This window comes from Aphelocoma coerulescens, chromosome 7 (assembly GCF_041296385.1).
Source record: "Aphelocoma coerulescens isolate FSJ_1873_10779 chromosome 7, UR_Acoe_1.0, whole genome shotgun sequence".
NCBI lineage: Eukaryota > Metazoa > Chordata > Aves > Passeriformes > Corvidae > Aphelocoma > Aphelocoma coerulescens.
Window position 1 is genome coordinate 24,115,510 of NC_091021.1, and position 26,160 is coordinate 24,141,669.

Below are 26,160 nucleotides of genomic sequence, written 5' to 3' on the forward strand. Positions count from 1 at the left end.
GGCTGCTTGGAACCCCTGTGTGAACAGTGGGCCTGGTGCTCACAGAGAAAGAGCACAAACCCAAGCTCAGCTCCCCATCTCTCCCCAGCACCGCTGCACCCAGACCCGAACCTGTTTGTCACTGAACAATTTATTAGGTTACTTACAGAGAAAGGATGGGACAAGGGTTAATTTGGGGCTCTAGGGGCCAAGGGATGTGATGGGGTTCTGCAGGGTTAGGGGGCAGTGAGGACCAACTTTACTCCCAGCTGTGCCCAGCCCTGGGGTTTGCTCGGCTCCAGCCTTGCTCCCCTGGCTGGAGGGGGACCAGCCCCTGCAGCAGAGCTGGGCCACACACCATCTCTCCTCCTTCCCACTGTGACCATGGGCCAGGGCAGGGTGCCTGTGGAGGGTGCAGGGAGCTGCACTGGTGTAGACCCCACACTCATGCATGGGCAGCAGCAACCTGAACCTGGAAAGGGGAGGTCAGTGCTTTTTCCAGCCCTTGGAGGCTACTGCAGAGGGAGTCACAGCAGCAACAATGACACAGGGATGACAGAAAGAGCTCAACAAGAGGGCAAGGTGGTTGGCTCTGTGGCCCCAGCTGCTTGGAGCTGGCTCTATGGCTTCCATCCGGGTGCTGCTCGCCCCATGAGCTCAGTCCTGCTCAGGACCAGGTGGTTTGGTGATGCATATATGGACAAAGAGCGAAGAGGGTGGGATGCTGGTGCCATCCTTTGAGAGGAGATGGATGTGGCGATATCCTGCAGGAAGGACAGCAAGGTTCTGGCCAACTGGAGTCCTGCCCTCCTCTCTAGTACTCAACTGAGCCCCAGACATGCCTGCAGGGCTGTCCTGGGTGCCCAAAACCACTGAGCAGCAGCCACTCACCGGGTTTGATGTTGGCAAAGGCTAGGGTGAACTGACCCACGAAATCATTCCTGGAAGTCTTGTCATAATCCTCCACCACAAAGCGGATGAGGGCCAGCTCTGGCACGTGGAGCTGAAACTGCAGGGTCTCGTCCCAGCGGGGGTTAAACCCTGGGAAGAGAGAGCAGGTGCTGAGAGAGTGAAGGACAGCAGGGACGGTGCCTGGTACCACTGTGGGTCTCACCATTGTTCTCGATGTACTTGGTCTCCTGGTGCGCCTGGTCCGCGGGGACCCCGTAGATCTCCACACGCACCAGTGGGTCAATGATGGCTCCCTCCTTGCTGTTGGCCACTTTGGGCAGCTGCTGCCCACTGATTACCTGCAGGAAGGAGCATGAACCCCCTGAGCTGGGGAGCAGCCAAATCTATCTGTTGTGAGGCTACTTGGCTCCACACTGCCCAACAGTGTCCCCATCTGTCTGGGACCAAGAGAGCCCCAGCACACTATCATAGCTTCCCCAGGGTCTCTCCACAACCCTGTACCTGGATTGTCAGGGTGATGGGGCCGGGGCCTTCCCGGCTGCTGGGGTCACTAGGGTTGAAGAGAGTCTCCTCATCCCTCATGAAGGGTGGTTTGAGCACGTAGCCACAGCAGCCGTTCTGGCTGAAGAGCCCATCACACAGGTCCATCTCCGTGCCGGCTGTCTGGAAGTTCAAGGCCACTGGAGGGAGGTGGCAGGGAAAAGGGTTCAGAACAGCTTGGAGACACTGCTTTGAGCAGAAAACCAGCCTGTCCCCATACCTAGAGAGATGTGGGGTTGCATAGGGGAATAAGGCACTAGTTCCTGGACACCCCCAGGGCAGCACAAGAGCCGGCAACCTGACCTGGCTCTGGATAGGGTTGTAGCTGGCATTAACACCGGTGTTGATGGTGGCATTTGGCACAGCCCACAGCCCTGTTGCACCCCAGCCATACCGATCTGGCACCCCACATTCCACATCTCCTGGGGGCTGTAGTTGGAGGAGTCAGTCCGCATCCCGCTGGGGTAGATGCGTGTCAGCTGCCAGGCATTGTGGCGAACAAACTCATTTCCTAGGGATAGAGCATGAGAGCCACTTGTGGGTTCAATCTCTGGCCTGCACAGCCACCCACATGTGCCGCCCATCCATCCATCCACCCACCCACCCATCCATCCATCCATCCATCCATCCATCCATCCATCCATCCATCCATCCATCCATCCACCTGCGCACCCACCCACCAATTCTCATCCCTCTCCCTGCTCAGGAATCCAGGTGTCCTGCCTTGTTTTGTAAGCCAATAACCTCATCACCTACCAGAGCCAAACCCCACAGTACAGCCCCACTGAACCCTGTTTCTCCCAGAAAGGGAGGGCTTTGGCACTACCCATGAGGAAACCATTGGCCCCCTCTACTCTGTCCCAGTCACCCAGTGCCCCTGCCCCCTTAATCTCACCTTCATCCCGGATGAGCTTCCTGGCCTTGGCTTCAGAGAGGGAGGAGATCTCAGAGGGCCGGGAATGGCTGCGGGCCTCCTGGAAGCCCCGGAAGGGCACGTTCTTGCAGTAGATGACACAGTCGGACAATGCTTGTGCCAGGCTCTCCTTGTCCTTCTGCAAGGCAGAGCCATGTTGGGTCCCTCCTGATGGGAGCACCACCCACCAGCACTCAGCCAGGCCAGGGCCTGTAGAGCCAGGGCAGGCAAGAGCAGCCAGAGGTGTGCTGGTGGATGGCAGCATCCCTACTATGAGCAGCCTTTCTGCCAGGAACAGAGCAAGCAGGGGACCTCCAATATGTTGCCACCACAACAAGGAGGGAGCTGGCATGGCCAGGGGCAGAAAGGGCTGTCCTCCCTGCCTGGTGATGTCTCTGCAGTCTCTGTCTCCCCTCTATGCAGTAGGATGTCACCACAGCTCATACCTGTGTCCAGGGACTCAGCGGTCCCAGCTGGTCCCCAGCCTGGGCCACTTACCTTTGCCCTCCGCTTCTCCTCCTCTGCCTCTGCCCCATTGTCATTGTCAGACACATCGGGTGCCTCATCCCCTGGCCCATCCAGGGTGTCCTCCAGCCGCCCAATCTTCTTGCCCTTCAGCAAGATCTTGTGCTTCAGCTCCTGTGGGGTTGGGAATAGAGAAGCACCTTGGGCTACTCAGCACTTCCATGGCCATGTCCCCTGGGATCCTAAACTGCTGGAGGCCAGCATGACCAGATCACTTCAGCACTCAGGAAGGGATGGGGTAGGAGCATTTTGCCCTGCTCTCTGATTCTGCAGGGCATGGGGAGACAACCCTGGGGACAGCCTTGGTACCTCTGTGAACATGAGGACACCCACCCCCAGGGTCCTCAAATGCTCCAGTGGAGCAGGACAATGCTGGAACAGGTTGGCCTATTCTCTGAACAGCAGATCCATTTCCTTAGCACACTCTCAAGGCAGGACAGAGATGCCCTGCACAGCTGTGCTCTGTCCCTACCTCTGGGGATGGGAGCTGGGTGGGGACGTGCCCATCAATGGTAGTGGTGAGGAGCTGTTCCCCCAGGATGTCCTTGAGTTGCTGGGCCAGGACCTCCTGCTGCTCCATGCTGCAGTGGTTCTCCAGGGACAGGATCACTGGGTAGTCCGAGGTCTGAGGAGCAACATGCACAGCTGGAGATCAGCCTTGGTGGGGCTGGTGAGCTCTCACAAAGGCTTCATCCAGACATGATCAGTGCCAGGATGGAGCCACTTGTGTCTGTTTCTCCCCTGAGACCTTCATACCCCTCCAATCCCCCAGTATCCCCCATATCCCATCTCACCCCTGCACCCCCAACAGACCTTGTCTGCATGAGCACCCACCCCCTGGCACAGCACAGTGCAGGCTGTCCCCAGGAAGTGACACAGCCGCCCTCCTCTCCCACAGTGTGACCAGTCCGGCTGCATCACCAGGTGTGTGAGCCTCAGCACCACTCCCCCTCCAGGGACCCACCACTACCATGCGTCCCCACCCACTGAGGACCACCCACGACCACCAGCACCTGGGGAAGGGTGCCTTACCTTGAAGGCGTACTTCCCCAGGGTGCTCACCACCTCCCGGAAGGGGATCTTGGAGGTGAAGGTGTGGCCGTGGTACACCATGGGCTCCCCATTTGGCCCGTCCCAGCAATCCACCTCCAGGCACCGGCAGCCCCGTTTCAGAGCCCTGGGGGTGGGTTGTCACCCCTGGAACCCTGCACTCAGCCAGGGCACCAGCTCCCTGCCCTCCCCTCTGCCCGTGGGTGTCACCCCTAAGGGACCAGGGGACACCCACCAAGGGTGGGGATGCTGCTGCATGCAGGGCAAGGCCAGAGGAGTGTACCACAGAGGAGCGAAGGAGCTTCTGGGGTTTACCCTATGGAGCTGCTGAGGACATGACACTGAGGTGGGAGGGTGTTGGAGGGCAGCTGGAAGGGAGCAGTCCCTTTACCTGATGTAGCCCTCGATGCTGCTCTGGCCCCGAATCTGATCCTCTATCAGGTAGGTGTTATGGGAGGAGGAGATGAAGTAGTGGCAGAGTGGCTGGCTCATGTCCTGCCACAGCGCCCGGTGCTGGGGGTTGAAGATGGAGCCCTCCGGGGAGCAGAGGTACATGAGGAACCCATCAGCACTCAGCACATGGCGAGCCCGGGCTGCAGGCACAGGGGGAGGCTCAGCAACAGCCAGGGGACATGGAAGAGGCAGAATGGGGGCAAACAGGGCTGCTAGTGGCTCCTGGAATCCCCAAACTGATGCCAGAGTCTGGGACACAGAAAGACATGCCACAGGGAAAGGTGGGCAGTGGACCCCAAAGCTGGAGCTTGCACACCATGGCTGGTCAACCTTCTACACAAAAATGGGAATGGACCAAATAAAGCAGAACTGCACCCAGATCACACCTTGGTGAGTCTTCTTCTTGTGCCCACTCACAGCAGGATGGGGCTGGGAATGCTCCTGCCATGGGGCTGTGAGTCTGTGACCCCTCCTTGCCCCCATGCAGAGCACAGATGATGTCTGAGCCAGCTCTCACCTGTCTCCGATGGTTCATACTTGTCAATGAGCTCCATGGCCAGCTCCTCTGTGCCCTCATCCTCCAGCTGCTCCTGCTGCAGGAAATCCACCAGCTCCAGCAGTGTCAGCTTCTTTCCATCCTCAGAGAATTCCTGGAAGAGGCTCAGCACCTCCTCACGCTGCGTGAGAGACTTGTAGAAGAGTACAAATTCCTCCCCTTCCAGGGTCCCCGACTCTGACTTGTCGGCATCCTGCAAGGGAGCTCCCTCAGCACCCAGATGGGGCAAAACGGGGTGTCTTGGCCACCAAAGGTGCTGTGAGAGAATTCTCCCTCCCCAAACAGAGACCCCCATGCCAGTGGCAGAGGCAGGCATTGATCAGTGCAGGAATGGGTGAATGGGCAGATGGAGGGCTGGTTGGATGGATGGATGGATGGATGGATGGATGGATGGATGGATGGATGGATGGGAGGGAGGGGTAAAAAAACAGATGGCTGGTTAGCTTGGTAGACAGATAAGCAGCTGGATGGACAAATGAATGGTAGGAAGAGCTGCCTTGGCTGGTTAGTTTAACAAATAAATGAACAAATGTGTGTTTGTTTGGGTAAACAGGTAGTTGGCTGGCTGGCTGGATGGATGGGTCAATGGGTGGATGGGTGGGTGGAAGAAAGTGATCAGGTCCTTTTGCAAGGAGGTGTTGTACAGCTTGTTCCAGCCCTTCCAGTCTCTCTCCAGCCCCTCCAGACTCTCAGGTGCCGTGGTTACCTGGAAGAGCCGCAGGGCATGATCCTCGTTCATGTCCACGTTCATCATCTTCAGGAGACGCTGCACTTCCTTGAAGTTCATGCGCCCATCTTTATTCTTGTCAGCTTTCTGGAACCAGTCACGAATCCATGTGCGAGAAACCAGGGCAAATGTTAAGGGAAAGGACCTTGGCTATGAGAAATGGGGCTGGGGAGTATCAGAGCGCATCTTTTCCTTTTCCTGTGCCCTACACTGATGCAGATGGTGAGACCCAGAATAGCTACACACATGGTGGGGCAAGGCAGAAGATGCAGGGCCTGGGGAATGATCAGCAATGGGTGTGGGGGGCAGAGTGATGCTCTCAGGAAGGATATTGGTCTATCTTCTCCCTTTGGTCCATGGTGGTGGCCACCTCGATGAGCTGACGCAGGCCCTGGACCCAGCACTGTGCCTCCTCTGCCGAGCCAGCAATGAGGTCCAGGTTGCCACGACGGCCGTAGAAGACAATGGTGAAGCAGCGCTCAGGGGGGAACTCCTCGGCCACGCTCTGCAGCACCTCCGACTGGTGCCCTTCCCGCACCGTCTCCACATCGCTGATGGAGACTGGGGCAGAGGGAGGGGAGGCCTGTCTGTAGGGGACAAGGACCACAGGGCAAGGGGCCCTGCCCACAGATATCTATCCTTCCAGTCATCCCTTCTTCCACTCCATCCATCCATCCATCCATCCATCCATCCATCCATCCACTGAGCTAGTAATCTATCCATTAACCATTGAGCTATCAAGTCAGCCAGTCATCCATCTGCCCCTTCGTCTGCTTATTCCTGCACTGGAATTCCAGAGGTTCCATTTGTATCAGCTGCAATTTCTACTCAGCCCTTTTGACACATGGGTCCTGCTGGGGGCAGGATGTTTCATGGAGACGTGGGTGAGAAGAGATCTCACATGCAGAGCCTTTCTTCAATGCCCCAGCACCCTTAGCAAGCATGGCCCAAGAATCTCCATACCTTCACATCCCTGTTCACTCTGAAACCTACTGACGGCCTCTTGGCCAACACAGAGCAGCTGGTACTCACAGGCAGACTCAGTTTTGCCTGTCCTCTTGGACTGGTACCAGATGGTCATGCAGTCTTCCTGCAGCTTGAAGTAACGCTGCTTCTTCCAGCTCTTGGACTTGACTTTGCGCATCAGGGTCCCCTGCTGCATCTGCTCCAGCGTGTCTGTGAGCTGGATGCCTGGGGGCAGCATGGGCTGCATCAAAGAGGGTGGAGGTATCCAGGCACTGTGCCCTGGTACTTTGCTTTCTCTCACCTCCAGGATCCCACATGGTCCCTCAATCCGTGAGGGAGGAGAGACAAACCAGAAACAAACTCCCTTCACCACAAGAGTTGCACAAGGTAATTCCCCATCAACCCTTCCCATCCACCCTGAGCGCTTCCAAGCCCAAATCCCAATGGCCATGGTGGGGCAGGTATGCTTCTGAGTGCAGCAAGGTGAGCTCAACCCAGAAGCCAGATTTGCCTTGGCATAAATCCAGATGGCCCAATGCCCTGCCCTGCACCCATCCTCCGCTGGGGCACTCACGGGTGTTGCACAGCAGCGATGCCATAGCTCTGCCTTCTCCACGCTGGCAGCTGCTGGGGAGGGAAGAGAGAGGGTGGCTGGGGGAAGCAAGGTCAGACCCTCATGGTGTGCCCAGGTCCCGCCAAGTGGGCTCCAGCTGTACCCACGTGTGTGCAAGGTGTGTGTGCCCCTGCCCGCATCTGAGCGCACCTGTGTCTGTCTCCTGCTGGGTCATTGCATTCCTTAAGTGTCGAGTTCACACCGCCATACTCATGAAATATTAATCTGTGTTACCGGGAAGCTGGAGCTCAAAAGGTGTTGGTGGAAAACAGAAAAACTTGCCAGCGCTGATGCCCCACAGCCCAGTGGGTACCAGAGCCCTGCTGCTCCCAGGTAAGAAGCAGCCCCTGAAACCAGGAAAAACTGCTCTGGTGGTGCCCAAGAACGGCCTCCACCACCTAGGAAACCACCCCAACCAGCAAATTTGAAAGTAAGGGAGAGGCGCAGCTGTGATAGCAAGGAAGGGGACACAGAGCAATGATCCTCAGCTCCCACAGCCTCTTCTCCCCAGGGAATACCAGCACCCCAGGCAGTGACTGCACCCGCAGCTGTACAGGGAGCACGCTGCAGTGAGTGGGACTATAAATACTACTGGACAATAAAACCTTGATTAGGCTGTTGAGACTTTAATTACTCTGACAAATCACTGGATGTGCTTGTCAGCCAGGTGCTGGAGCTGGGCCCTCAAGGAGCGGATGCCACAGCTGGTGGGCTGGGATTTGGGTGCAGGAGGGGACCCAGGGTCCCTGAGAGCAAAGGGCTCTGTGCCAGGGTGCAGGGGTAGCAGCCGTGCCCTAGGCCCCTGACTCAGCACAGGCACCGGTGAGGCAGGGCTGGGAATAGCTGGTGCTGTCAGCGTGCAGGCAGCTGCCAAGCCCGACTGCCAGACCCTTGTGGACTCTCGGGCCAGACAGCAGCCATCCCCTGCTCAGTGTGCCTCAGCAGGGCAGAACAGCACTGGCCAGGGCTGTAGCCCTGCTCTTGGGAGACATCCTAGTCATGGGGCAAGCTGTGGCTGTTTGGCTGTCCCCAGGCCACATAGGGACCACCTGTCCACTCTTGGGGACCTCACATGTTGCTGGAGACATGGAGTAGCTCAGGTGCCATCCCAAATCCTTCCTAGTAGTGCCCAGTGCTGGGGCTGTGCCTTCCCAACACGGATCCTTCTTGCAAGGTTCAGACTGCAAGGACTTGCTGTAGTGCCTGTATCCCTCCACATCCAACCCACAGGGCACTGACCCACTGGCCCAGGACTTGGAGTGCCCGCATCCATAAACAGGGAGTAGCCCAGCACTCCTCTTGTGCCCTGCAGAGTTGGTGCCCTGATGCTGGCCAGCACAGCTCCAGGAGCATCCCACATCCACCCCCTGCAGTGTGCTCTCAGCCCTTGCACCCCATGGCCCTCAGGGAACCAGGGGGGACAACCCCAGTCACCCATCTGCCTGCACCCTCCTGCTTTCCAGCAGCACCCAGCCTGGCACAGCCACTTCGCAGAGCCACAGCTCCAGGCGCTCACCTGCCCTGCAGCCCCTGTGCCGCAGCAGATCAGAGAGATGGGCATGTCTTAGGGAAGCTGGGGTGGAGGAAGAGGCACCAGGGCTGGAGAAGCAGGGAGACATGCTGGACTGGCACAGAGATGGGCTCAGTGCTACCAACAGTTCTGTCCTCTTGGCACCCTGCCATGCATGTGTACAAGGTGGCAGTGTGCAAGGGAGCAGCTTGCAGCCCTTGGGCCCATTACCACACTGAGTTTGGAGCTAAACTTCTCGCCCAGTGCCAGCCCCTCCAGGCTCCCAGCATGGCCCAAGCATGCCCAGTCCCAACCATGGAGCAGTGCCCTCCCCGCAAACGCAGCAAAGAAGGGATGATCCCTTCCAGCCCAAGAAAGCCCAAGGAAGCACAAGGAGGGCATGTGGATGCAAGGACGCATCTCTTCTGCTCTCTCCTGTTATGTGAGGGATGCCACGAGCCCCTCGCAGCCTGGCCCCATGCAGGCTCCCTTGCCCCAGTCTGAGTTACATTCTTGAGCCAAGCGGGATGAGAGCCAGGGTATGGAGAAACCCAACCCGAGAGTTTCCCGCAGGGCAGCTGCCGGCTGCCAGAAACAGCCCCAGCTACCCCAGCACACTCTGAGCCATCGCAGCGTCTCTCCTGGTGGTGACAGGCCCCAGCAGAGCTGGAGGGCCAGCGAGTGTGAGCGGTCCCCAGCCGTTCCAGTGTGGAGTCCCCCGGCAGAATAAAATGCTACCTTACGGGTGACCGTGCCAGCACAGGGAGGGATGATCCCCTCACCCCCCTTCAGGCACCCCACACCTTGCTGCCCCGCTGTGCTTACAAACTGCCCGTGTCTGACGGGGGCAGAACGGCTTGGAAGCGAGGCGAGGAACAAACAAGGGGCTCCGGGATGGGGCGGCAAACCCCAAGGGATTTGGGGTTCAGGGGGCAAATCACACCTTATGGCAAAGGAGACAAAATCGCCGGCACTTCTCCTACCGCCCCGCGCCACCCCAACAGTGCAGCCGCTCCGGGGCAGCGCAGCCCGAGACAGGGGGTCCCAGAGCCTGGGGGGCCCCAGAGCCTGGAGGTCGCAGCCCCGTACCCGCCGCCGCCCCCGCCCCTCCGCAGGACGCCCGGCTGCCCGCGGAGGACCGGACGCCCAGCCCCTTACCCGCTCTCCGTTGCCGCTGCGCTCCGCTCCGCTCCACCGCCGGCGGCCGCACGGAGCCGGGGCTGCCCGCCCCTCGGCAGCGCCTGGGCGGCGAGCCCTCCCCCGGCCCCCGCCGCCGCGGGACGCCCCCGGCCCCCGCACGCCCCGCAGCCGCAGCCTCTCAAGGTCGCTTCGGATTAAGGTCACGCCACTCCCGAGGCGGGGGGGGGGAGGGGGGGTGACGGGTAAAGAAGGCAGTGGAGGGGCCGGCGGGGTTGGGAGCACCCTGCGGCTCCCCTCCTTTGGGGTCGAGCCCCCATTCCCATCCTCCGGTTGAGCTTGTCTGTCCCCAGACCCGCTTGCACCCAGCACAGACCAATCTCCCCATCCACAGAGTGTCCTCAGTGTGTCCCTCTCTTCTCCAGGACGCGGTGGTCCACGGAACCCTTCAGTTGGGAGCGATGCGGGACCCAAAAAGCAGGGCACAGTTTGAGCATCCAGAGGCAAAACTCCCACAGGGATCCAAGCTGAGGCAGCCTTAGGGCAGGCCGAGTTGGGGGCAAGGGGTGCGGGGCAGGGCTAAACTTTCGGGTGGGCGATGCTCTAACAGACCTGGACGCCGGGGGAGCGCGGCAGCGCTTGCAAAGACGCTGTGGGGAGGCAGCGAGTCCTCTCTCCTTGGCAGGCTCGCTGCCTGCCTGCAAAGCAAAGCAGAGCAGCATCCCCTCCACACTATCTGCCCCAGAAGAGATGCGGCGCCACGGGGACGTAGCCAGCTCCTACTGAGAAAAGCCACGCGTCCCAGCTCACATCCCCAAGACGGCACATCCCACCCTTCCTCCCACCTGCAATAAGCCCCCACCTCGCCGCTTGCCCCCAGCCCCACCCCGAGAGACCAGACCAGGAGCAATCTGTGTTGGATGAGGTTTTATTATTTATTAATCCGAATTAAAAAAAAAAAAACCAATCAACCACACAGAAGCATTTTCAGACCCTGGCAAGGTCAGGGTGAAAAGGAGGGAAAAGGCAATGGTTATAAAACAGGAACCCGAGGGCAAGGAAGAGGCTGTGCTCTGCCCTTGTTATGCAAGGCTGAGGGGAGGAGGGAAGGGAAATGGTGGGATTTAAGACACTGTTGGCACGACACTGCAGATGATCAGCAAAATGGACTACTCGAAGAGGGGGGAGAAATTAAGTAGCTGCCCAGACTTGCCTGCAGCCAAGAACAGGCTCTGCTACCGCAGAGCCTGGGAGCTCCTCCACAGCTTCTGAGAGCCCGCTGCGGCCGCATTAGCCCCTCGGCACAGGGGAGGCAGGTAAGTGGCTGCTGGTCCAGTTTAATTGCAGTGGGGGCATGGCAGATGCCAAGGCAGGTTTCAAAGCTGAAATGGATGCACCCGGGTGGCAGAGAGGAGTGGAAGGAGGGGGGAGGGTAGGGGACAGGACTGAGGGCCACCTGGCGGGCAGCAGTGGGTGCAGAAGGCAGCATACCTGGAGCCTGCAGGCGGCACGGGATCAGTCGGTGGCCTGCCCACCACCTCAAGGCAGGTGCCCTCACACTGAGCTCCATGGGATAAGCCAGCCAGCAGCCTTCCCAGGTCTAGATGAGAGGCCAGCACACATCAGCCCCTGGCTGCTGGTCAGCTGCAGGAGTGCACTATTTACAGCGCAAGAGCCACAATCCTGCTGTCTTGTCCTTCCCCAGAGCCCTGGGAAGCAAGCTTATGACACATGGGTTCATTGCAAGTAATTCACCCCTCCTCTTGGGGCAAGCACTGCAGTGGCCTGGCTCCAGCCACTTCCTTCACACCAAAGGAAAAGAACAGAGAACTTCACTGTGCCAGCTGGATGCAGAGCCATGAGCAAGGATGTGCTGGCAGGGAAGAAAGCTGTCCCTGGGCTACCTGCAGCTGAGTAGCAGTATTAGGAGGGGATAAAACAACTGGATAGGCTTTTATTCAGTTCACTCATCTAAACAGACATGTAAACAAGAAGTGACAAGGAACTGGAAGGACGTGGTGCACACACCTAGTGTCATGCACCACTTGGGTGGAGGCTGAGCTTGCTGGAAGAGTGGACATCTGCACTGCCCCCTGACTGGAAGTGGGGGAAGAGATGCCACCCAAGCCTCTCAGAGAGACTGGGATCTATAGAGATTGTTTTTATTGATTTTTTTTGAAGCTGTAGTATCAGCATTTGCTGGTGTTGGGATCCCCGGAGGCTTGCTGCACTGCTACAGAGCAGCCCTTTGGCTGGGTGGGATGGTCCGACAGGCCGGCAGCCAGCTGGCGTGCCCAGTTTGTTGCAGAAGAGGTCACCTGTTCCTGGTTCTTTGTAAACCTGAGCTGTTTCTTCCCCAGTGCCCCACCTCCCCCAGCAGTCATTGCGGAGGAAGAGGGATGCCCCGTGGGTCAGTGACTTGACCCTCTTGCAGGTTCTTGACGAGCTGAGCCAGCCAGCGTTTTGTGGTGGTGTCATCCTTCAGGACCTGGGCGAAGGTGGTGTCCTTCAGCTGGTCAGGAAGGCACTGCCTGAGAGCTTCACGTGCCCTACATCAAGAGACAAGTAACGGGGCCCAACAAATAAACTCACAGGGGCAAGAGGGGAGCAAACCCCACTGGGGACACAGAGTTCCTTTGCCTGGAGGTCTCCCCGGCAGAGCCAGCCAATGAAAACACTGAGCAGCAGCACCGCAGCAGGTGGCACTCAGCCAGCCAGCACAGCTCCCACCCCTCACACCAAACCCCGCCAAGCAGCCCCTGCACCCCGACACCCAGCAGCAAAGTGATGCAATGCCAGGAGAAGCTGAGGCAACAAACACACCCAGCAGCTCTGGGCAGAGCTACTGGCCAGCAGGAGATCAGTTTGTATTCTCTCAGCTGAATTTCATCTATTGCTAAGAGCCTGTTTGATGCAGAAGAGGGAGAGTATAGTGTACCTTCCACCTCAGGCCCTCCTTTGTATCTTGTTCAAGCTACATTTGAGCTCAGACAGTAGTAAGCTGCACAGCTGGAATTTGCACAAGCCCCCAACAGTCACTGTTTCTCCCATGTACCATAAAAGCTCCTGTGGCTAGCAATAAAAAAATCAAAGCAAAAACCCCACCCCCACCCATCTTCCACACTGAGCTAAGGCTGACAGACCAGGAACCTTGATTCCCCCCAGGTGGGCACTGCGGAGAAGAACTGAGCTTCCATGGGCACAGGAGAAGCCCCTGCCCAAACTCCTAAAATGTTTACCTGGGGTTATCGGAAAGGCGAAGGTAGCAGCGGACGACATGTTTCAGCAGCCGTGCCGATGGCTCCTTGGAGAGCTGCAGGACCATTTTACCCTGTTTGACAGAGGCCAGTGCCAGCAGTTAAAGTCTTTAAAAGAACAGCTTCGCAAGCAGCAGAGACTGGGAAAGATCATTAAATAACTCACTCTGGCTTCCTGCACAGCACAGCCGATTACCTTTTATCTAGGTACCCCTGCACTGAGCCTGGTGCTGCTTGCCAAGAAGCCTTGGAGAAGAGCAGCTTGCCATGACTTGGAAAGGATTCTCCCAGCAGCTCAGGGAAAGCTCATCTCATTTCTGTTTGGTTTTTACCTTCCTAGGACTGCTTAGCAACTCTTTGTGAGATAAAAGAGAACCTGGGGTTTCCCCCTCATGGAAGACAGACACATTCCAAACACGTGGATAAGCTCAGGCTGAGTGACACCATGAGGTGTGTTTGCAAGCTCTGCAACACCTCCTGTTCTCATATGCATTCCCTTCACTTCAACATCCTTTTAAGACAACAGCAATACCCTGAAAAGCCAGGCCATAGGACTGGGCTCACCCACACCACATGTAGCAAGATCCTTATCTGGTCTTAGCACGCATCCAAGCAGTGTATTTTTTCTTTCAGCTATATCCCTCAGGAAGCTGTTCCAGGGAAGCAAGGCACAGACAGATAGATCTTCCTGGCTCAGTCTCTGTTTCTCACATGAAGCAGGACTTTGCACATGGCTGCACCTTTGAATGTGCCCAGCTGAGCAAGCAGTGTGGCTGCCTTCGCACACCTGCTCTGAAGAATTTAACAGACTGTTGGCTTGTATTTAGGAGTCAATCACATCTGCCCAACAAGTTGGGTTTTTTTCCTGTAAACGACATTGGCTAGCACTAACCATTTTCCCCATTAGCCAAATTCACTGCTATTTGGCTATCCTGGCAGTTAGCAATTAGCAGGTCCCCCTCATCTGCCCTTTTGCAAGCTTCCTGTTCTTAGCAATTCCCCAGGATACCAATATTTCTTCAAGATAAATAACCACAAGTTTCCTCAGAGAGCTCCTGGATGGAAAATACTCACTTTCTCTTTTAAAAGAGCACTAATACTTGTATGAGATCTTACTCAGTTATCAGCAGACATGGAAGTAAATCATCACCCTCATTAGACAGGAGTACAGTATCCTGATTTTTGAAACAGACAACAAAAGTCTGTGAACATTTTCATCTTCCTCTCTTTCACTATGGAATATTGATCCTGCCAGTGCTTTACTCAATGGTGGGACATGCTAACACACCTTTACACACCCAGCTCCTTCTATGTTCAAAGAAGAATTCATGTCTGGGAATGGCATGGTCTCCTTCCCTCCCCTACCTCAGTTTCTAATTGTATCCTTCACCTTGCCCCCAAGTGAGATGTATTTGCATCAAAACTGATCTTCTTGAATGCAAAAATCACATCATATTGGATATTAGGGACATCAGCTCAAAATCATTCCTATTTTGCTGTTTGTGGGTGAACAGGAGGCAATGTTTTCTCTACATTTGTGAAAACAGACAAGTAAATATCCCTAATGAAAATATTAACACTTAGTCAGAGAACCAGCATTGCTAAGTGCTTAACTTACTGCTGCATTTTGTTCTCCTGAGACCACCCTTTAGAAAGCAAACAAATGCACACAGAAGCATGGCAGTAACTATTCCAGGGTAGGTTTGTATTCCCCTTGGCAAGCTCAAAGATAAAGCTCAAGCTAGGGCTATTACTCCTGGGATGAACAAATTTTGAGTACCCAAATTTGTCCTTTACAGGGATTACGGAAAGGACAAAACTTATTTGCTCTCTGTATTCCAACACAAAAATTAGATCATATACAGCAGCTAGTAGGAGCCAGATTCAGAAAGGAAGAAAAATGAGGGTGGCATTCCAGGCAGCAAACAGGAAACCTATCAAACTCCTTGGTCAAAGACACTGTGGGTGCAAAAAGTTTCCATGGGTTCAAGGGGTAGATGGGACAAACACTGGGGGTTACTACATAGAAACCCACAAGTAGCCCCAGAAATCCAAAGCTGAAAGTAGCTGGCAGCTGTGAGACTGTTATGAGGACAAGTATCATATATACCTGCCCTGCTCTTTAAACATGTTGTGAGAGACAGGGATGAGACATAGATCCGTGATCTGAACTGTGTGATCATTCTTACATAAAATTAAATCAATTCACGTCCCACCAACAACTGGAAACGTCCACAACTCTGGAAAATCTTCTTCTTCTCTGGAGAGGTTTACCTATTTTGTCTTGGGGACTTAGTATATCACAACTAATATGTGTTCTCTTGACGTGTAAACCAGAAGTATACAAAGGAAACCTGGACGCAGAGCTACAGTGCCACAAGCAATTAGCCCAGGAACGAGTTGCCTCCTTCATCCTGTGCTCCAGCCAGCCAGCAGTAAAGTAGTTGCTGAAAAAGCTGGCTGCTACAGCATAGTTTTTTCTTTTTTAGATATAAATGCTTTAAAAACAAATAATCTTACCAGTATCATGGCAACATGGGAAAACCGCTCATAAGTCTGACAGATATATGCGAGCCCTGTGTCATCCAGGAGGATTTTCTGGAGAATAAATGTAGCAACCTAGAATGGGAGAAAGCAGAAAAAAAAGCATATAAACAACTTATCTACCCTGAAAAGGGACACCCTTTGTATGGTGCTCTTTTCAAGTCAGCCCCAGAGCTGAAAAGCCTTCCAGCAGGAAGCAAATGCTTTACTCAGTGATAGTTAAAAGCCAAAAGAAAATACAGGACAGTACACAATGCCTGGCATCTCTGGCTAAACAAAGTAAGTGGACACAAAGCACAGTGTACAAGATGACTGGATGCAGGTTGTGTAAGATGCCAACTACTGCCAGGCCACTCAGGCAGCCTCAGGTCTTGATCTGCTTGGTATTTAAGGAGGTAAAAACTCCACCCAGACTTGTCCCAGCATTTGCAACAGCACAGAAGCCAACTCTGCAGGGCACTGGCTGCCTGGTCAGTCAGAGATGAACAATTATGTGTCTTTATTGAAACAAAGCAAAACAAAAAAAAGGTACCGTTTTGGAGAGCTCACTGCCAGACTCCATAATGCGTAAGCACAGGGGGATAATTTCTGTTGTCAATAAGAAATTTATCACTTCTTGCTCGTCAGTTTTCACCAAGGCCCCTTGAAGTAAAAACAAAACCCAAAATCAGTAAATGATAAACTGTTTCAAAAAATCTCACCTTTCAAAGAGGGCCTGTGCTCTGCCCTCCCTGGAAACCATTCAGTCTGAATGGCAAGCAGAACAACTATCATCCTAAACATGTTGCAGCATGTCTGGGGAAGAAATCATTTAGGCAGGGTAAAAGTAAGCAAGCTGGGTTTGGGGGCTGTTTATTTTTCAGAAAGGGGATGCACTCTTGACTCTCCCTCAGTAGGAACACAAACACAGGTGGATCAAGGCACCCACAGCAACCTCTGGAAGGAAGAAACGTATTTTAAGACATTTTAAGACTCTTTATGCATTGAGAGAAAAATGATTTGGGCAGAAGGAAGAAATAAAAAAAAAAAAAACAGGATAAGGGGAAGACAGGGAAAATACAGCCAAGTCAATCAATGACAGAAACCCAAAGAAAGCCCAGCCTGCACACACCCATCCCAGTGTCTAGCTGGGAGGGCTGAGGGTGAAGGTACAAGTCTGCGGGTACTGGTACTCAAAGAAACATATTTTTGGCAACGCATTTAGACTTCAGTGGGCTTTTTATAAGTGAAAAGGAAGAGGAGCTTGCCTCCACAATGGAAAAGGAGCAATTCCTCCTCTTACTACGACAGGACTTGGAAAATCCCAGTAACAAGAGACCTCTGACTTTGGTCATCCAAGGCTCTATGCCCACAGCATGAACTGTTCTAACTCAGTAAGAGATCAGTGCTCCAGCATTAGTCTGGCTGCTCACCAATGACTCCGAGGCTCGTGAGCCGCAGGTACTCAAATGGACGGGTCTTGCTGACTGTGTGCAGGAAGGGGTACAGGAAGAGAGGAATATGAGCTGCCAGAAAGGCTGATCTGTAGGAAAGAGAGAACACACAATGTGAACAACAAGGAAAAAAAAAAAGTGAGCACATAATCCAGCATTACCATACAGAGCCTCAGACTACTCCTGATGGACCCCATTGCTACTGCTCCTCAAAAGTGCGTAACAGTTAATTCTCTGATGGAAAGGCACAAAGCAAATCCTGCACTGGGGCACAGCACAAAACCCAACACCTGATCTGCCAGTTACCTGCATTCCTGCTTCAGCTGACCAGGAACTGAGCACACCCTGTTTTTATAACCTCCTCCTGCCACCCAGACCCTCTGTTTTGTACATTCACTGCTGCATTTCACCCTGCACTTTACCAGTGGCAAGGACAGCCAGCCACAATGCCTGTGCAAAGCCTCTGTCAGAAATACAGACTGGCTGAGCTTTAGGCATCATCAGAGCTTAAATGTGCAAAACACCTTTCCCCAAGAGTCCTCACATTGCCTTCTGGCAGTAGTGAAAAATAGAGACTGCAGGTAGAATGCTGAAATACTGCTCTGCTAACGGAGGGAAGCTCTCTTGCACAATCATCCAAAATACTTCTTCCATTTTCAGTTTTCAAACTTTAAATGTAAAGGTGAGTCACATAAAACTACCCTTTTTCTTTGGATATCATCTCATGGAGGGTTGCTGTTTAACACTGCTTTGCAGCAGCTCAGAAACAACTTCAGCTATGCTGCTGCTCAGCAGTAACAGAAGCACGGGATTGTGGACCTCTGGGTAGTTTCCTTCTGAGTTTTAGCTACTGATTTTGGCTGAACCAACATCATATTTTTCCCTACTGACATGGGCTGGGCACAGATTGAGAAAACATGAAGGCAGACACTGGCTGAGGACTCCAAAAATGGCTCTGCTATTGCTCCCTTGCCTCACACTTGCCTGGGAAGGACAGTCCTGTTCATTCCACCCTTTCAACAGCTGGTCTAAGTAACTGTAAGCTGAAATTTAAGGAGTTCTTTTTTGATTTCAGAGAATATTCTGAGTTGGAAGAGACCCATAGGGATCATGGAGTCCAGCTCTTAAGTGAATGGCTCATATGGGGATAGAACCCACAACCCTGGCATTATTAACATGCTCTAACCAAGCTGCTTGTCTAAGTAATTTTAAGCTCATTAAAACAAGGATCCTTGAACACAGCACTCAACACAAAGGTACCCTTAGCTCTGGCTGACCTCCCAGAAGCTGCCACAACCCAATGTTTTGGGAATTTGCAAGATCTCAGGATGATGCAGGGAATGCAATGCATTTAGGACCATAAAGCTGTCATCCTAATAATCCATGCAAACAAGTAAAAGCAGCAGGCAGCTGCCTATCTATCAGCTCTGTTGTCTGTTTCACTTAAGTAAACAAAGAGAAAGCAGCTAAAGTGCTTCAAACACACAGGCTGAGGTGTCAATATCAATACCTCAGAAAACTCGCACAACTTGGAAACACTTACCTCGTTTCAGGGTGTGATGCAACACACTGTAGTAGAGCTAAAGCATTGCAGACTCTGTTGGACTGATGGGCTGTCAAAGTTGGAGGGTTGATTGATGGATAAATATTTACAATTTCCTAAAAATTAACAGAGAGTGGAAAGTTAAAGGAGAAAAATATCAGAAAGCTACACCAAAGCACTTGCCTGGTAAGGAAGTGCAGTGACAGCAGGTAACAGTCTGCTTTCACCAAGCATCACTTTCAAGTTACATGGCAGCCACCATGCTGCCCAGGCAAGGGCAGAGCTGCGACAGAGTCAATTTGACAAGGAGTCACAGTAATGCATTCAAACCTTAATCTGCCCCCCTCACCACATGATCCAACAAAGATCATATTCCCAAGCAATGGCAATAAGGGATCCCACCAGTTCCTCCCCAGATCCAACTCAAGGATGCACAAGCTCTGCAACATGCTGATGCTGCACCACAGAATAAAGACACGGACAACCGGACCCACCTGAAGGAGCGCTGCGATCGTGCCAAACGAGTGCCACAGCATCGGGGCGAGGTCAGGCACGGACTCGCGCTTCTTGCTCAGCTCCAGCAGTGCATTCTCCCGTGTCTCGGGGCTGGACAGCTCATTGATCCATTGGTAAATCTTTTCACGGTCAACCTGAGCCAGTGCTGTTGGCACAGGCTGGGAGGGAGACAGGAAAGCTTCAGTCCAAACATTTTATCCACTTCTCACCCAAACTGTTCCCACAATCTGCCAGAAAAAGAAACTCCCAACTGAGAGGGCAGAACCTAAGGCTCCATTAAGATGCTCTGGATATGGATCCATCCCTTCCTTAGACTAGTCTTAGTATTTCACCTAATTGAAATGCAAAGGCTTTATTTTCTGGCCTGACTCGTTAAGACAGGCTCTCGTAATCCCCTTGTCAAGCAGTACCTTTGTAACTTCATTCAGCAGTGAGAGCCAAGCTGCTGCCTGTCTGTGCCAACAGAGCTCCTGGGGAGTGACACACACTTCAGCCAGCTATCATTTACTCCCCCTGCATTTAGCCTGCATTCATTTCATGCTTCAAGTGCAAGATTCCACAGATTCAGAGTAAGGAAGATGTTACCTTTTTCTCTCCAAAAACACCCATAACACTGGAAACTGCCAGTGAGATTCACCCAATGTACATGAGAAAAATATTCATACAAATACTAGAAAAAATTTCACTACTTCACCATCAGCATGACACCAGCCTCAGCCAGTAACAGCTGCTGTTACCAATGGCTCGTATTCATACCAGGTATCTTGTTCACATGCATGGAGCTAAAAGGGAATTTTTCAAGAATGACTTTGTGGAAGATCTGAGGATGATTTGATTCTTGTTCAAAATAAACCCAGAGAAGGGTAGATCTGTACTCCTACCCAAGACACATTTTCTACTACTCAGGATTTTGCTTTTGCCTCTCTTGAAACGTCAGGGAAAGACCAGTATCAAGATCAACAAGTTTTCAATACAAAAAAAAAAAAAAGAGGGACTGTATCATAATTTCTGTGGGGAAGCAAGGCACAAGTCTTTCAGTGATACTTTGTCTCCTGCCTCTGCTGGTACAAGCAGCACTCGGTAGAAACAAATGCTCTGCAGGCTTCCTAAGGAGATAGTTTGGTGATACAGGCACAACATTTTGAGGAAGACAAACACCATCACTAAAACCTCCTGTGTGAACACTTCCAAAAGCCAGGTCAGAACCTTTTCAAACACTGCCACAGTGGTTGTTATTGAAGCCAAGCACAGCCCTGTTGGTACTTGCTGCTTCTGAGCCAGCCAAACCAGCATGCAACCAGCTCCGCATGCCTCTGTGCACGGTGATCCCGGCTGGGAACAGGACTGTATTTCCTCCTTTCTTTTTTGGAAAAGGAACTCTTTTAGACTGAAACTCTTCATGTGCTCTCCCTGAGAGATGTGAGCAGAGCCCGTACTGCACTGACAGCAATGCTGCCCCCAAGCAGCTCAGCACCGAGACGCACAGGAGGATACAGGGAGCTCAGGAACTGAGAGTGGCTGCAACGAAACCAGAAGCCACATGGCAGAAGCAGTCCCAGAAGGGATGCAGGGGGGATAGAGAGAGACTTCTAAACCTTTGACAGACACCAACAGCTTTCTTTATTTCTGCAAAGGTTTCCCTCCTCTGTTTGTCCCCATTTTATATCCATAGTCACGCCCAAAGAGATTCTTCCCCAGCTGTGGGATTTCTCTCCCCTCCAGCCACTTTCATTGTATTATTTCACTTAAATGTTCATATATAAGCCAATGCAGTGTTATCAGTCCCTGTACTCTAGGGCTAAAATATTTTTGTAGCTGTTCATATTTCCTCCTATCCTCTTTTTTCTCACTGTCATGGTTTAGGGATGGTATTATCCAATTTAATGTTCCCACTGAAACCACTCCAAACCACTTGTCACTCACTCCCTCCCTCCCTCCTCCCCTTCCCAGTCCCCCTGCTCCTGGATGGAAAGAGGAATTGGAGGCACAAAAGGTAAAGATCACAGGCTGAGATAGGAATAATTTACTGGAAACAGCAATGAGATAAGAAAACTAACAGTAAGACAACAATATTAGAGACAGAGGGTACCAGAAAAGAAAAGTTACTGCTCACCCCACTTAACCCCCCTGACAATACCTGACTGCTCCCTCTGCCACACTACCCCAAACCCAAAGCAAGCCCCTCCTCCCTCCCTGGAAAATTATGTTAGGTGGTATAGAATAATCTCTGGGTCCTAGCTATGCTCCCTCCTGTCTACTGCAAAAATTAAACCTGTTCTGGCCAGAACCAGGACACTTACTCAATTTGTAATTTTTTTTCCAAAACATCTCACACTAAATTAGTGATCCTGCCAAGTTTCTTGTGCCTCTACAACTGTGAGTGCAATTGCAATGCTAACTTCTACACTGAAGCTCAAAAAGAGAGGGAGAATGAACAGAGGTAATTTGTTTTTATTTGGGATGGTGGATTGACAAGCAGTGTAGCAATAATGTTATTATAATTGTGTTATCTAAAACTTCCATCTATTTTCCTAGACTCACTGGAAGTTTCAGTTCCTGTAAGCTTAAATACATTCGCCCCTTAAAAGCACAATCATGTGCTTGTGATCCCTAGAGAACACTAAGTAGATTTTCCACACAATTAAGTTTATGATGTCCAATATCTGCCTTATCCAGAACAAACTGCTTTTCATAGGCTCTACAGTTGCTCCTTTTGTTTCAGTTGAAATATAAAGACATATCTTTTTCCTAATTCCCTATTTCATTATTGTTTCTTCTTCTCCCTCTAAGACCCAAAATTCTGGGGAACCCTGAGGGTCACACAAATCCTGCAGACTTTCTTTTGCACACAGGGAAAGCAAAACTTGACAACAGTATTACATCACAAAAGATCTTGTAACACCTTTTCTCCTTCCTGGAGAAAAGACATCTCCAACAATCACATAACAAATTGATTTAGACAAATGGCTTTCTCTTCCTGATTGTTGCTACCAGTTGCTGCAAGGCACACTGGTAAAAGTCCTGGTCAGCCAAAGCCAAACATTGACTAACTGGATAACATGAGCTTTTTAAACTAGTTTGATAGCCCATCTGCTCAAAAACACCAAAAATGAACTTTGAACTTCCATAGCAGTGAATTAGCTGATTCAAGCAGGGCTTTCAATGCCTTACAGCTAATTACAGCTACATTTATTTGTTTCAGTCTGTTCTTGAGCACTCTATGATGTTTTCAGGCCTGACACCTAAGTGTCAGCTCTGCACACATCAGTACCACTGTGTGAAGACCAATGCTCTGGCTCACCACAGCTTTATCACAACCGTGTTCACAACACCCAAAGGGATTCCTGAGCCAATTCATGACCTTACTAAGAGGTGACTTTATTTACCACAGGTCCTGAGCACAGACACCCTTCCCCGTCACCTCCAGTACAAGCACACTAACTGTGGTAGGAAACATTTCAATACAGAACTACCAGCTAGCATAAACTATGTATAAATTAAATATACATTCAAGTGAGTCCTAAAATAAAGCTGATCTCTGTTCTGAAATAATTTTTTCGGTTTAAATTGTTTTAAAAAAAGAGAGGTAACTAGATCACAGACAGAGGATTAATGAGAGATGCATATAATGGGAGTCCTTCATGCATTTCAACAAACACTTAGGAACTGCAGTGCTATAAAAATGTAAATGCTGATTAGGAGAGTTTACCTGATCTTGTACACCCTTCCATGCTCTGGAGAACATTACTTCAAATCAGAAGTATTTGACAGCACTCCAAGAACCAGTTAAAGTCACAAGCATTTAAACAAGGAGGAAAAACTTAAAAAGTTCTCTAACTCCTGCTCATCAGAACTTTACTCACTCAATAGCTTGTTAGTCCAAGCAGACCCTTGATCTAAGTTCATTTGAAACATCTCTAACTGCTGGTTTTGCAATACACCTCCCAGACTCAGTACATGCAAGACTCAGTCAGCTCTAGGAAGTCTTACACATGCCATGAACGTGCATTTGGAGAAGTGAAAACCAAATCACAAACCCAGTCATGTAGGAGATACAAAGCAATAACCACAGCCTTCAAACTCAGCTTCCATTTCTGAACCCAGCCAGGCCAAGGTACCATTCCACTCCTGCCAGCCTGAACATCAAGCACCATTATCCAACCTTGGCAGCTTCCTGAGGGGGATGAGGGCAAGCACTAACTATGGAGAGCACTGCAATGGGAGAAAAGGGAAGTAGGAACAGGCAGCATCGGCTGCTCTGAGGAGCTTTTTGATATCTACTCTTTCTCTCTGCAGTCAAGGTCAGCAGAACAGCTCCCCAGAAGGCAGAGGAGATGGCTGGGCACACAGGAGGTGTCACAGATGAGTGTTTTAAGGTCAGTCAAGGAAGATCTACTCTGAACCTTGTGCCTCAGCGGGAGGGTCTTCCTTATCCCTTCTTATCCTTTCCTATCCCTATCCTTTTCTTCCCTGCTCCTCCCCCTCCACACACTCTGTGGATAACTTTTTACGTTTATTTTGGTTATACATTAATTAGACTTTTGTTTGCTTTTTCTCTATGTGCTTCTTTAGTAGTAGAGCAAACCCTATCAACGAACTTCGTCACGCTTCTACTTTTATATTAAACCTGCTTTCGCCGATACCTTTGCTAGCGATTCTTTAAGGGACCTTAAAACACTGATTCGCGACAGGAGGCATCCATGCGCAGGGAGGTAGCACGGCAGGCAAGGCGGAAGGAAGGAAGGAAAGCCCTACGCGATGCCCACGAGGCAGAGCCGGGTCGCCCAGCAGGGAAATGCTCCGGGCCCTGGAGGAGCCCCGCCACAGCAGAGCCCGCACAGCCGGCCCGGGCGGCACGGAGCAGCCCCGCTTAAGCAGCTGCCAGAGGGACCCCGCCGGTGACGCAGAGGGGACGGAGCTCACCGGGGCTCCGCCAGCCCGCGGCCTCAAGTCCGCCCCGCAGCCACGAGCGGCCGCGCTCCCGCGGCCCGCACAGCGGGGCCCCATCGCCAGCGCTGTCCCGTCGCCGCCCGGCGGGGCGCGGAGCCGGGCACTCACCGCGGCCGTAGCCAGACTGTGCATGGTCGGAGAGTGGAAGCGCAGCCGGTGCCGCCTCAAGCCGCCGCCGCCGCCGCCGCCGCCGCCATGGACTCGGCGCCGCCACGACCTCTCACCCGGCGCGGGGGACGCCGGGACGGGGCCGGGTGGGGCCGGTCCGGTGCCGGCGCCTGCGCGCGGAGCGGGCGCGCGCGGGGCGCGCCGGGAAGGCGCCGCCGCGCTGACGTGAGCGGGCGCGCGTTGCGCGCCGTCTCGCGCTGCTGTGGCCGGTTCCCGCCATCCGCTGCCGCCCCCTTCCCCCGCCCACCCCCGGCCTCGCCCCGGGCCCCGCGGGACGCGCCGGGACGCGCCGGAACGCAGGTACCGGGGGTCGCCGCCGCTGCCTCCTCCCCACTCCCGCCGGCCGCGTGCCCCTCCCGCCGCGCGGCAACCGCCTCCCCTCAGAGCGGCCCGGTCAGGGCGGGCGGCGCTCCCCGTGCTCTCCGTGTCCCTGTATGGGTGGGCGGCGGGAAGGGAGCGGGACCAGGCCCGGGAAGAGCGGGACCGTCGCCAGGCCGGGCCGGGAGCGGCGGCGGTGGCGGCGGCTGAGCGCGGGATGCCTGGGGGAACCTCTCCGGCAGCGCTTCCCGGGCTGCGCGCAGGGGCTGCTCCATTCATTTCTTCTGGTTTTTGTCGGGAATACGCTTTGCCGTGCTTTCCGGAACCTGTGGGCTGTGTGTCTCACCCCCGGGCCCGTGGCTTTCCCGGGCGGAGGGCACCGAGGGAAGCCGGAGACCCCTGGCCCGGCCCTGCCTGGTGACCGCGGGTCCCGCGCGGTCAAAGACGAGCTCGTTTTCTGTCTTAGGCTTCCTCCAAAACTTTGGTTCCCATTCATACCGGCTCCGGCTTTTCTCCGTCACTTTTTTTTCCCCCCCTTTCCTTAAATCCGTTGAGGTTAAGGGGTTTTGAGGATTTCTGTGTCTGGAATTGTGTCTGCTCACCTTCTAGCAGTAAGGAATCGGTGCGCTGCTGCTCATACTGGGAGAGATTTTATTGATCTTAAGTGTTCTTCACTTCTCTCCAACTCTTCTTCACTGTGTTTAAAAGCAGTGAAACGGTTCTACCAAGCGTCTGTGGAAAGTTCAAGCCATGCTTCCGTCTTCCTTTAGCCGTCATATGGCCTGCCAAGTTATACATTTCTCCTTTTTAACAGGTTTTTAAGGTGGAACACACTTACTCGTGTTAGCTCTTTTCTGTGAGAAAGCATGGCTCTGTTAAAGGTGCACGGACCTGTCCGGATGCGCAGCATGCAGACTGGGATTACAAAATGGAAAGAAGGGAGCTTTGAAATTGTGGAGAAGGACAACAAAGTGAGTCTAGTAGTTCACTACAATGTTGGAGGAATTCCAACGACATTTCAGGTATGCCAGACATTAAGGCTTTTGTTTTAACAGTGCATGGATTGTGCTCTCTTGTGAACAGCTGTCATCTTCAAGGCTGTTGAGTATCCCACAGACTTCTTTCTATCACTGTTTCTTGTTCCTCGTTTCCTGAACACTAATCCCTTTGTATAACTGTGCAGTAAATTATTTACATGTATTATTTAAGGATCTACCAAGGTTGGCATTGAGATACCACTTAACGGGAAGAGCCGAAAAAGCAGAGAAAAGTTACAGAAGTATAGAGTATTGTGGCTCATGTTTTGGATTTTTGGAAGTTGTAACTTTTCTGTTACTGGCACATTTGCGTTCTCTAGAGGTGAAGATCCTGACCACTTTGTACCAGCTGTTTTCCCAGCTGAAGTGTAATGGTGTTAACACACTTGTAGCCTTTTGCAAGACTTTGCTGAACATTAGTTGTTACAGTTTTAGGTTTTAAATGCAGATTCTCTTGAAATATTCAGCCAAAATTTTTCTTTTTCTATAGTTGTTTTCAGGTCAGGCTTCCTA

At 52.6% G+C, this 26,160-nt stretch overlaps 3 protein-coding genes across 5 annotated transcripts in view; 1 reads left to right on the forward strand and 2 right to left on the reverse strand.

Annotated features, from left to right (window-relative positions):
* Positions 1-10: 10 nt before the first annotated feature.
* On the reverse strand, positions 11-8,502 carry PLCD4 (phospholipase C delta 4). Of its 2 annotated transcripts, XM_069020921.1 has the most exons (16): positions 7,385-8,502; positions 7,196-7,272; positions 6,688-6,846; positions 5,988-6,216; positions 5,635-5,764; positions 4,890-5,121; positions 4,311-4,512; positions 3,902-4,046; positions 3,342-3,494; positions 2,843-2,983; positions 2,327-2,483; positions 1,826-1,942; positions 1,393-1,571; positions 1,094-1,229; positions 871-1,020; positions 11-743 (listed from the first exon to the last, which is right to left on the reverse strand). In XM_069020921.1, exons 2-16 carry the CDS (start codon positions 7,218-7,220, stop codon positions 637-639), a joined length of 2,262 nt encoding a protein of 753 aa, XP_068877022.1. In that variant the 5' UTR covers positions 7,221-7,272; positions 7,385-8,502; the 3' UTR covers positions 11-636. The 2 variants fall into 2 exon arrangements, with proteins under 2 accessions (XP_068877022.1, XP_068877021.1); XM_069020920.1 differs by lacking the exons at positions 7,196-7,272; positions 7,385-8,502 and having other exon boundaries at positions 6,688-7,175.
* A 2,291-nt stretch (positions 8,503-10,793) lies between these two features.
* On the reverse strand, positions 10,794-24,372 carry CNOT9 (CCR4-NOT transcription complex subunit 9). The gene is made up of 8 exons (XM_069020922.1): positions 24,233-24,372; positions 19,153-19,332; positions 18,659-18,774; positions 17,095-17,204; positions 16,215-16,324; positions 15,659-15,757; positions 13,121-13,212; positions 10,794-12,430 (listed from the first exon to the last, which is right to left on the reverse strand). The coding sequence occupies exons 1-8, from the start codon at positions 24,254-24,256 to the stop codon at positions 12,262-12,264; spliced, it is 900 nt and encodes a 299-aa protein (XP_068877023.1). The 5' UTR covers positions 24,257-24,372; the 3' UTR covers positions 10,794-12,261.
* A 153-nt stretch (positions 24,373-24,525) lies between these two features.
* USP37 (ubiquitin specific peptidase 37) overlaps positions 24,526-26,160 on the forward strand; it is a 34,480-nt gene continuing 32,845 nt past the window's right edge. Inside the window, exons 1-2 of one of the 2 annotated variants that reach the window (XM_069020923.1) lie at positions 24,526-24,592; positions 25,425-25,632. In XM_069020923.1, the coding sequence (XP_068877024.1) occupies positions 25,477-25,632 (156 nt within the window). In that variant the 5' untranslated portion in view covers positions 24,526-24,592; positions 25,425-25,476. Of the gene's footprint in view, positions 24,593-24,668; positions 24,686-25,424; positions 25,633-26,160 lie in introns of those variants that run through there. The other variant, XM_069020924.1, reaches the window with a different exon arrangement.

Coding starts and splice junctions, on each gene's coding strand:
- PLCD4 (XM_069020920.1), bottom strand. CDS start 7,072: ATGGCCATTGGGATTTGGGCTTGGAAGCGCTCAGGGTGGATGGGAAGG. Junction 5,765..5,987: donor CAAAGGGAGAAGATAGACCA/ATATCCTTCCTG, acceptor GGTTTCTCGCAC/ATGGATTCGTGACTGGTTCC. Junction 4,513..4,889: donor GTATGAACCATCGGAGACAG/GTGAGAGCTGGC, acceptor CTGTGCCTGCAG/CCCGGGCTCGCCATGTGCTG.
- CNOT9 (XM_069020922.1), bottom strand. CDS start 24,256: ATGCACAGTCTGGCTACGGCCGCG. Junction 19,333..24,232: donor ACAGTCTGGCTACGGCCGCG/GTGAGTGCCCGG, acceptor TCTCCCTCCCAG/CCTGTGCCAACAGCACTGGC. Junction 15,758..16,214: donor GCAGTGAGCTCTCCAAAACG/GTACCTTTTTTT, acceptor CTCCCATTCTAG/GTTGCTACATTTATTCTCCA.